We start from the raw sequence: 10,809 nt of genomic DNA, 5'->3' as shown, positions 1-10,809 counted from the left end.
AAATAAAAAGTTTTTGACTGAAACTGTAAAAGCATGATAGGATATTTAATTAACTTCATATTTTAATTTAATCTACTTATTTTAGTTCTTGAGTTACTTATTTAAGTGTCTGTCTCGGGAAATAATTTGGGGTTTATTTTGTTTTAGGAAATGTGAAATCTGAACGGACCAGAGGGGATGTGAGGGAGTCCAACTGGGAAGCTTTGGAGCCCCACGCTCTGCCACAGAGAAAACAACCGTTTAACATCCGGGATTAGCCGGGATTAAGGACATCTGTTGAGCAAACGCCATGGATTGAATGTTTTATCTTCCACACAGACGAGCCAGAAGGGAAGAGAAAGTAAAAACTGGATTCAGGATAACACCTCCAAAGGTCAATATTTAAGCTATTACTGAAAGTTTTCCTAAAATTAGATTAAAGTCTCAAAGAGATGGTTAAAATTTAAATGTAGTTGTTCTTACTGTGGTGTAAAATAAATTTAAATCAGATGAAATGTTAAGAATATAAAAACAAAAGCTAAAACATCTCATCAGGACGAAGCTGCGACAACCTGACTCTTATTTTTACATTCATTTAAATAAATGATGTTGGATGAGGCCTAAAAAAAACTTGGGATTTCACACATAGTATCCAGTAAATTGATTAATCCATGGATTATTCAACAGATTATTTAATTACTGCAGCTCAACAAGATGATAAATAATGCAGCAGTGTTTTCAGTCTGAGGTTTCTTCAAAACCGCTGCAATACAGACTGCTGCAGGAGATCTTTCCTTCTGACAGCTAAAATGTCAAAATCACACATTTGTGGTGTTACTTTTAAAATATTTTAAGGATTTTGTGATTTTTTTTCTCAATCCCTTTACACAATCTAAATATAGAAAAAATAAGATGAAAAAAAAACAGCAAACAGACAAATTGGACATAAAAACATTTTTGTTCTTTAAAAAACTTAAGCTAAATTTGTTCATTGCCATATGGATCACAAAGTCAAGTACTAAGCAGCTTTTAATTTTACTGTCAAAACAAACTAAAAATAAATGCAAAACGTTGAGCTAAAATTCAATTACTTTATTTTAAGCTCTTTTTAATAAAAATATAAGCCCAGTCTGTGTTCGTCTTTAAAATAATCATAAGTCTAGGGTGTTCACAGTGTGGCCCGACCAAAAGTCAAGAATGGTTAACATTTGTCAACAAAAGAGAAAACATCAGATGGCCCCCAAAATTTGGAAATTTCCTGTTTTTCTTTTAATAAGGCAATAGTCCCAAGCCTTTTTTATATTTTGGATCTTTGTTGATACAGAGATTTTATTTAAAAAAAATGGGGAAAAAATAAATTTTATATTATGAATTATGTGGTCTGTCAATAGTTCAAATTTTCCACCACTTTCCTAATTGTTGCTATCTGCTGTGTTTTTGTTAAACAGACAAAATAAAGAAATATTTTAGATTTATAAAGTTTTCTGATGATGTTCCTGAACTCAGAGAGAGGAGGGAGGACGGGGAGGCAGACTGAGGGGCCAGGAGGAGTGAGCAAGAGGAGGGGGAAGAAGAGGAGGCCAGCAGATGGACTCCTGCAGACAATGGAGGCAGACAAAGAGCAGAAATACAAAAACACTCAGACTAACATCCTAATCTGGATCCTGGATGTGTTCAGACTGAATCTGGATTCACCAGCAGAAACATCTGGAGTCAGAGAGACGTTTAGCTCTCAGAAGATCCCAGAACCAGATGCTTACAGCATTTACCTGGAGGAAAACCTTTGCACTAAATCAGAGGTAAAAAAAAATCGCTGGGGTCGTTTAAAACGCAGTTTGTGTTGAAGAAACGTGAACATCTGCAGGCAGGTCCGTCTGCGTCTCTGCAGACATCTGAGAACTTCCTGCAGGCGTCCAGAGGGACGAGAGGCGGACAAAGGGACGCTCTCCGCCCGACAACAACCCCCCCTCCTTCAGCCTGGGGCGAAGAGGAAACATCCCAACATGCACTGGGGTGGGTGGTCTTCATGAGGGGAGGATGAGGCGATGATTTCTTTAGTCTGAATCACTCAGAAGGATCCGTTAACACAAACGCATCGAATGACAGATGATACGATTTTCCCAAAATAACCCAACAGATGGTGTTCCTGATGCAGCCGCAGCGTTTCTGCTCACGTTTACCTCTTTATGAATCAGTTCATAACGGTGAAATAAAATGTTATCAATTTAAATCAGAAAAGGATGATTAGGCTTCTTCTACTGATCAATTTGCAGACTGTTTCTATCCATCTGAAATGATTATTCACGATTAATCGATTGAAACAACTGTCAACTAATTTAATAATCAATTGTTATATGGATTATTCAGATTAAAAATGATTGTTGTGTTGACAATTAATTAATAGATTAATTAACACCAGTTAGCAACTAATCTAAATTATCCTACAATTATTTAAATAACCGATAAATCACGTGAGTCTTAATCCCGATAATTGAGGTGTCTTTAATATTGTAAGACGAGGAAATCTTGCAGTGTAATCTAGGAATAACAAACCCATGAAGCCTTCAGAGGACATCTGGAGTTATACGGTTACATTTTCAAATATTCATTGATTAAAAGACTATTTCACTGGATTTTATTTTATGGTATCAAAATAAAAGGGGTCGAGTATGAAAAATACACGCTACACTTTTGAGAAAATTTTTAAATCTAGCACCAGGAAAATAAAGTTTGTGATTATCCGACCATTATTCAGGCAAAAGTGTTTTTGCTTAAGCAAGAAAAACCTTCAGGAAGCCTAAAGGAAGAACAGAGGAACATCTGAAGGTTGAGTTTTGTCCTCAGACTCTGTTTTGGTCCTTTTGAATCCGTCTGAAAGCGAATCTGTGTTTGTTTAGCAGGTATGAAGCTCTGTTTCGCTGCAGCCAGTCTGTCTCTATCTTCTTCTCGCCTCGCTGAACGCGACAGCTTCCAGGATCAGCCGTTTGGTTTGAGCCAGCAGGTAAATATTGGCCGAGTGGATGTGAAGTGAACACTTTCCACGTCTGCAGCGGGGTGCCTTAGATTAGCTTCTCTCACTCTGTGCTCCAAGGAAAAAACAGGAGCTTAGAGGAGGAGGAGGAAGATTATTTTGGGTCTCCTGGTTATTTTCTTACATTTATTTCTCTCCATTCGACCCTCTGATGGCGGCGGCCATCATCTCAGCTGGATCTGAGCCCGCTTTTCCTGCACCGCATCTTTTACTTCTGCTTTCTGTCAAACTGTTTACACTTCAGGCTGACAAAGTGACAAAACCTGCAGCGCTCACAGCTTGACTTTAAGATCAGATCATTACAATTACATCTCGGTAAATTAATAAACAAAAGTGATCTGTTGATAATAGCAGACTAGTTCTCATACAAAAAAAAAATAAATAAATTTCCTGTATTTTGGGAAAAAAAATTTTTTTAAATTTTATTTTATTTTATAGGCTAGTTTTGAAAACTGCTGTATTTTTGGTGTTGGGACTTTAAAAAAAAGTTTATTGTACTCGAAAATGCCTCAACTTGAATGTGAAATATAACAAAACTAAATTCAAATGGTTTGATATTTGAAGACATTTACAGATTTTATAAACTTCATGCCAAGATTTCACTAACTATGTTAACTTCAGTTAAAAAAAATGCTGAATGTATACAAGGCAAACAAAATGGACTTTGTATTTTAACGTTGTAAAATTGGGCCCCTGTCTCTTTAAAAACTCCTCCTCTTTCTGTAACTCCGCCTCCAGTATGTCATCCCAACATGGCTCCTTTATTAACCCTTTAACAATGTTTTTTTTAACCAGAGTTGCTCTGAGAAGTAGCTGCTATAATGAGCTCAGCAGAGGTGCAGTTAAACTAGGTGTTTGCCAATTGTTGCTGGTTAGTCTGCAGGAGCTGAGTGGGGGAGGAGCTTCATCCATGAAGGCGGGGCTAGGTCCTACCAGGCATTTTCCCAAACATGCATGAAATAATCAAAGCAACATTCCAGGTCTGTTTTTGATGGGGAATAACATTATAACATAATTAAAGCTCCAATAAGCTAATTTTAGATGGTACTGCCTCTTTAAATGCCGAGAAACCGGCTGGCTCATTTCGCAGCTCCTCTCTGCTGTATTATGATGCTGGAATTGATCTTCCTGATTGGCTCTAATTACACCTCAGGGAGGAAACAGAAGAAGGTGCTCTTCTCTCCTTTCGGCTTTCTGAAGGATCTTGGCTCAGAGAAACCCAAACCTGGGTGAATTTTTGAAAAGTCTGCTGCTTTCATCAGAGATGTTCTGCTTCCTGTTTCCTGTCAGACTAAAGGGGCGCTTTAGTCACCTCCTTAAGCTAACAGCAGCAGTAATGATATAAACAGCTCCTACAACTTGACGGTTGTGAGCAGAAACTATATAACTCTGCGTTAAGCAGCTGAGGAGATAAAATGCATATTTACAACATAAACCTGTAAAAGCGATCCAGCCTTAATTACACACACTGCTGCGCTGCAACAATTATCCACCCATCACAGACTTTTAATTAGGTTTCGTCTCTTCTGCAGAACGCTGCGCAGCCGCAACGCCAGGCCAGAATCGACTTCCACTCCGTAATGAATCGCAGCGCTGAAATTAAACTGACGGATAATGAATCCTTTCACTTCTCTCTTCCTCTGGTCTGCAGCCTAAGGAGAGAGTCGCTGCAGACCGTTAAAGAGCCGCTCGCTGAAAGTACAGCGCTCTACAAGCTCACAATTAACCGTCTTTTATCCAGTTTACTGCAAAAACACAAACTCTTACCACGTACTTTTGGTCTAGTTTCCAGTGTAAATATCTCAGTAAAACCAACTTGCAAGTAACTTTTCAGCAACTTATAAAAACTTGTTTTAAGACAATAATTCTTTACTATTTTTGGAAAAAAGGAGGTGTGGCAGAAGACATTTTCTCCTACTTTTCTCTGTTCATTTGAACTTTACTTAAAAGGTGGCCTATTTATGCAATGTGGAACAGGTTATGACATGTCATGGCCTATTCTAAACATGTTCATTATATTTTTTGCACATAATCATTCTTAGAAAATGAGCTGTTAGCCTATTTTGGCTTCTTGTCACTTTAAATCAAAATAAGCTGCTGCTGGCCACGCCCTCAAACTCAACGTTTACACTCACAAGCGAAAATAGATGCGCAATTATACAACAACACATCTTTGAAAAAAACTAGTCTTCTCCAGCAGCCATTGTATAGCAGTAAAACCAGATGAATAAGTGTGCTGGAGTTCCGCTTTGGTTGCTAGGTAACGGGCAGTGGATGCTGATTGGTGACGTTACATTCTGGAGGTTTTTGAAACGGCTCACTTTCCAGACACCAAAAAAAATAATAATAATAATAATAATTGACTTATTGCCAAAAACAGCTTGGTGTTGTTTTTTTTTTGTTTGTTTTTAAAAAAAAACATTTTGACTGTTTTTAGAAGCAGTTAAAACCCAAATGGAAGTACATACACATGCAAAATGTGAATTTTACGCAACACGTCTCCTTTAAGCCCACCACCGCTGATCAAAGGAAGAGGGCAGGCGTCGCCTACCTGGCCGTTCTGAAGCTCATTGAGGCCTTTGCACAACGTCTGGTTCTGTAAAAGAAAGAGGAATATCTTCAGGAACAGAATTACTGTAAGAGATTAATATTTACTCCATAAAACCTGATTTCATTGGCTGTTGCAGTTGCAAACGACTGGAATTAATCTACACAAGTCAACTAAGGACAGAGAAGCAAAATGTTCCCATAAATCATTCCTGAATCTCAGGAAAACGGGAGGCAGAGCAGAAATTTGGAGCAATCAAGAAATAAAATGATTTATTTTCTCCTTCCTCCTGATGAACTCCTCCTCCTCTTCCTCTTCCTCACCCTGCGAGCTCTGAACGTCTGATCGCAAAATAAAAACTTGGTCCAGACTTTACCTTTTTATTTATTTTTTTCCTGATATGACAGTCAGGCTGATAAATTCGTTCTGTATGCATTGCTTTTCACACGGGGGAAATCTGGAAGCAGCAGGGAGTTGTGGTTTGCTGAGTTCACTTCAATCAAACTGAAATCGAGGTTTGGAGGCGGACCAGAGTTCGATTACGCGATCGCACCTCCCCAAACAAACCAGACTTTCTGCCCAAACGGACTGGATTAAAGCAGACTTAACATGGCTGCTGTGAAAGCAGCGAAAAACTTCCCACAATCCTCTAGAAACAAATGGCAACAAGATGGAAGTAAACATAGGTTGTTTATATTTGTCTGATGTGTTAAAATCATACATCCCTACCAATGCAAGCCCTAAAAAAGGGTTGATGTAGTCACACCAAGGAGGAAAATTTGGTAGAAACTAAAGTAACATTAGAAAAGAAAGAAACATACTAAGAAAAAGCATTTCCATCAGCGATCTACATTAAGTAGACGAAGAAGAGGCCGAGTCCAGACAAGCCGGCCTGAGGAGTAATTTCTGCCACAGGCCGAGGTGTTGGAGGTCAGAGACAGGAAACGACACGCGGCCGTCTGATGGGTGGAGGAGGTGTGAGGAGCTGCAGGTGGAGGAAGGAGGCCGGTCCCCGGAGAGACAGCAGCATGACGACCAAACATGTGCCCACATGTTGGCGCTCAATTAGAAGTGTGGCTCACACATATTCACAGCTCCAGCAGGAGGAAGTTACAGTGAAAATGACCAGAGCCTCGTTCAGATACTGTCGCTACGCCACGAAGACACCAAGAACTCTGAGGATTATTATCAACACAAGTAAATCTGATTATTTCCACCAAAACAGATTCATCATGAAGACAATCACAGCCCAGGGTTAAGAAAAGTTTCAGATTTTCTTCCACGAAACATCTGGTGAACTTACAGCAGAAAGCCTTAAGCAAAAAATACAAACTGAAAGTTTTCCCCAACCGCATCACACACACAAATAAAATACAATTTAAGTACCTTACAACACCTAAATTATACAAAAAATGCCGCTTTACAAAAAAAAAAGAAAAAAGAGATTAAGTATTTTAATAATAATAAAATTAATTCCTGCCGGGATCAATTCTTGGGAGATTTTCTTCTTCATGGGTTCCATTATTTTTTTTGAAATTGACTAAATGCCAAATAAAAATAATGAAACTGATTTTTACAGAACTCAATCTTTGCTTCAGATCCATATCATGGCTTCATTTTCTATTAATGTAGAAATAAAGTGGCCACAAAAATAAATCAAAAAGATTACCCATAGCTATCTATGAGAGCCAACCAGATAGAGAGAAAGGGACAAAAAAGAGACAGAGATATAGACAGAGAAAAAGACAGAAAAGGAGAAAGAGAGAGATGACATATAGAGACAGGGAAGGTGAGAGTGAGAGAAACAAAGAAAAAGCAAGAGAGAGAGAATAGGAAGAGATAAATAGACAGAAAAGAGAAAGATTGAGAGACAATGAAAAAGACAAAAACAGAGCAGAGATGGAGAGAGGAACAGGAAAAGCAATAGACAGAGAGGAAGAGAAAAAGAGAGAAGCAAAGAGAAAGACAGAAGAGAGAGAGACGGTGGACAGAAGTGTGTTTCTTCATTAATCCTGGACATTTGACCGTCATAAAAAGCTCTTTTAATCAGCTCACATCTTTTCAGCAGCATCAGGTCCATAATGTTCCTCCTGCTGCCAAACTCAAAGAAATGAATCTGTTCTGCAAACCAAAAGCTTTTCAGACACGTTTCAAAACACACCAAGATACAAACCCAATAATCTGCTCAAGGATGAATGAAGCAAATCAGCTTTTCTTTAAGAAAACTCTGCGGCCTTGCCTTCGTTTCACCTTAATGCTTCTGAACTTGAACTCTTCATACACCTTCCTGACTAAACTAAACAACAAACCACTCACTGGTCGTTTTTCTTGCATTTTAGCTTCTGAATGACTAAAAACAGGAAAGCTTTTAAAGCCAAGGCGCCCACTCATCCTGTCTCAGCCCTTCAGAGCAGGAAGGTTTCACCAGATTTCCCTCTTTCTTTCTGCTCCTGCCTGTTTTTCCTCTGAAACGTCAGGAAGCCGCAGACAGCAGGAAAACGGTTTGAGTTTACGGCGCGGCAGACGGGCCTCTGCAGATGATCCAGTCATTCATTTCAGCTGCAGGCAGGAAGGCGGCGTCCCACTATCACACTGAAAACTAGCTTTTCATTAGCTGCAGGTAAATGAAATTGTCTTCCGTCTCTGCGGCTGAACGCGAAGGAGCAAGGACAAAAAAAAGAAAAAAATCCATTACAGGCTGGAGAGGCTGATCGGAGATCCTGCTGACAGAGTTATCTCTGATGGAGGAGAAACACCTGAGGATGCTGTTATTATCAGACATCATTATGGAGTGAGAAACCTGTCAGCAGTCTGAACGCTGCGGAGCATAAAAAGCAGATTTACTTTTAAAACCCGGGAAGATTTCAGCGTTTCTTTGCATGATTAGACATCAAGTCTGGATGATTTATTACAAGTGTTCACAGTATTTACAGGACATAAATCAAAACATAAATGTTATAAATGCATATTTTACGTCAAAATTGAGAGAACTACGTCAAAAAACAGACAACCGTGAAATATTTGGGACAAATGGGCCTTTGTTTGTTTTAGTTAAAAACTGAAAATGTAAAATATGTTTCCAAGCCGAGAAAAAGTTAGTGCCAATTCTCACTTTCAGCTGTTTGAGGAGTTTCTTCTAATTCTAATCTGGGATTTGACTAGACCAAGGATCTGCAACATTTATAAATAAAGAGCTGTTTTGCTATCAGACCACAAAAAAACCTTATAATATATATGTAAATTATAAATTTAGATAAATATCTACTTTACCAAATTTGTTGTAGTCTTTAAAGAAACAATTTTATTTCTATTTTTAGGATTTAAAATAAAAATAAACATAACTTTTTGAAAAGTGGGACAGAAAATTATATAGATTGTCAAGAAAACATTTTAAAATGCATTTTACTGAAACTTTCAGTGTGATCCTTTGCAGAAATTCAATTGCAAATGTTCTGCAGTAGATATGTTTCTAAAGTTATAAGTTGTCTTTTTTAAAAACGTTATTTGACATTTGCGGTTTTAAATGAGTTTTATTTTGCTGGGCGGAGAGTAAAAACGTCTCTTTAGGTTGTAAATGTTGCAGATTCCAAGTTTATGAAAACGTTTAGAGATTTCAGAGATTTATTTTAGCATATTAATGTCCAAATATGTAAAACATGGCCAGATAAATAAGTGGTTTTGCATCCTTTTCTGACAGATTTTTGGATTATTCTTACTGATAATCTGACATTTTTTCATGGATTTAAGACGAAGTGAATCGGATCTGGAGGTAAAACTGGACGTTGATGGGCGTAATGAGCCGCTCTGTTCAGACCTTTAACTAAAAGCCGCAGCTCTCAGCCAAAGCTCTTTCAAGCTTTTACATCATTATCGTTCCGTCATTCCTGTCGGCTTCACCTGCCTGAACAATGGCTGTGAATCACATTTAGAAACATGGAGGTGTTAAACCTGAATCGAAACAACAGGAACACTTCCTGGAATCCTCTCAGCGTGTTTTTGAAACCTGCAGGTGGAGTCGGTTTGCTTCGGCTTTTCTCCTACACAAAGAGTTTTGGGAGTGAAATGGAGCCTTTGTGCTCCCCATTCAGTTTTCCAACAAGAGCAATTCCTCCCAGCTTTGATCATTTCCGTGTAATGTTCCAGCACATAATGTTTCACAGGATTCCAATTTTCACTGAACTCCGGTTTCTACTGGAGAAGCAATTTTCTGACTCAATCTCTGCAGAGTTTCTCACTGCAGCCTGAAACATTAAACACCACTGGAAGAGATTTCATTCTCATTTCGGTTCATTTCATCAGCGGCTTTATTCCAGATCAATATCTCCCTGAAGAAACCTGCAGAAAATGAAGCCAAGTTCGGTTTGTGTAAACATGTTGGATGAAGACGTTGGCAGAGGAAAGAAAAAACTTCAAACTGAAGTTTTCCTTCATCAAATGGTCAGAGCTGGATTAATCTGAGCCATAATCCAACTGTTTATCCAATTAGAGCAAAATGTCTAAGATCTATTCTGTTTAAAAGCAATATTATCTGTTTGATTAATTCATTAAATTTACAGTTAAATTCTGTTTTCCTGCTCATAAAACGACTCCAAACTCATTTATTCAAAATCTGAAAGGTTTTGTTGAGCTCCTGCCTGTTCCAGTAGCCTGGTTTCAAACTGGTTTCAAACTGAGTTAAACTGGTTCTGGACCAGTTTGGTTCATATGTGAGATAAACTTTAGACATGACTTGATTTTAAACCAACCAGTGTTCTGTTTTAGATCGATTTATTCCAGCTTAACCTTCATTTTGGACAATTCTGGACTTTGATTTGAAGCAAGTGTCTGATTGGTTTTAAATGACTAAGAATTGTGTTTTTTTTTTTTTTTTTTTAAGTTTCCAGGTTCAGACCAGGACTGGGCGATAATCAAATTTCTGGTTTTTGAAGATTTAATTTTTGGATAATTGTGATATTTTTTCAATAATCCACTCCTTGCGTTTCCATAGTGCAGGGCGGCCATCTTGTCAGACAAGTGTGTTTTACAGCTTCTATTTATTTGGACTTTAAATTCAGATCAACTCTACAATGTAATATTAAGGCCTGACTACAACCCCTGGCAAAAAGTATGGAATCACCAGTGTTGGATGAGCAGTCATTCAGACATTTCATGCTGTAAAACAAACTCGGATCAAAAACATGATACAATATCAAGGTCGTTCCAAAGTGCAACTTGTTGGCTTTCAGGAACACTCAAAGAAATGAAGAGAAAA

General features: G+C 38.2%; 1 protein-coding gene across 2 annotated transcripts in view; it reads right to left on the bottom strand.

Moving 5' to 3' along the window:
• Positions 1-10,809, bottom strand: part of phf21b (PHD finger protein 21B) — a 59,280-nt gene that overhangs the window by 22,820 nt on the left and 25,651 nt on the right. For both annotated transcript variants that reach the window (XM_007555198.2, XM_016673051.1), the window contains exon 2: positions 5,562-5,606. In XM_007555198.2, coding sequence (XP_007555260.1) covers positions 5,562-5,606 — 45 coding nt within the window. The remainder of the gene's footprint in view (positions 1-5,561; positions 5,607-10,809) is intronic.

This window comes from Poecilia formosa, unplaced genomic scaffold, assembly GCF_000485575.1.
Source record: "Poecilia formosa unplaced genomic scaffold, Poecilia_formosa-5.1.2 Scaffold69, whole genome shotgun sequence".
Lineage (NCBI taxonomy): Eukaryota > Metazoa > Chordata > Actinopteri > Cyprinodontiformes > Poeciliidae > Poecilia > Poecilia formosa.
Note: the sequence above shows the minus strand (reverse complement) of the source record. Positions and strands in the feature narration are given on the sequence as shown.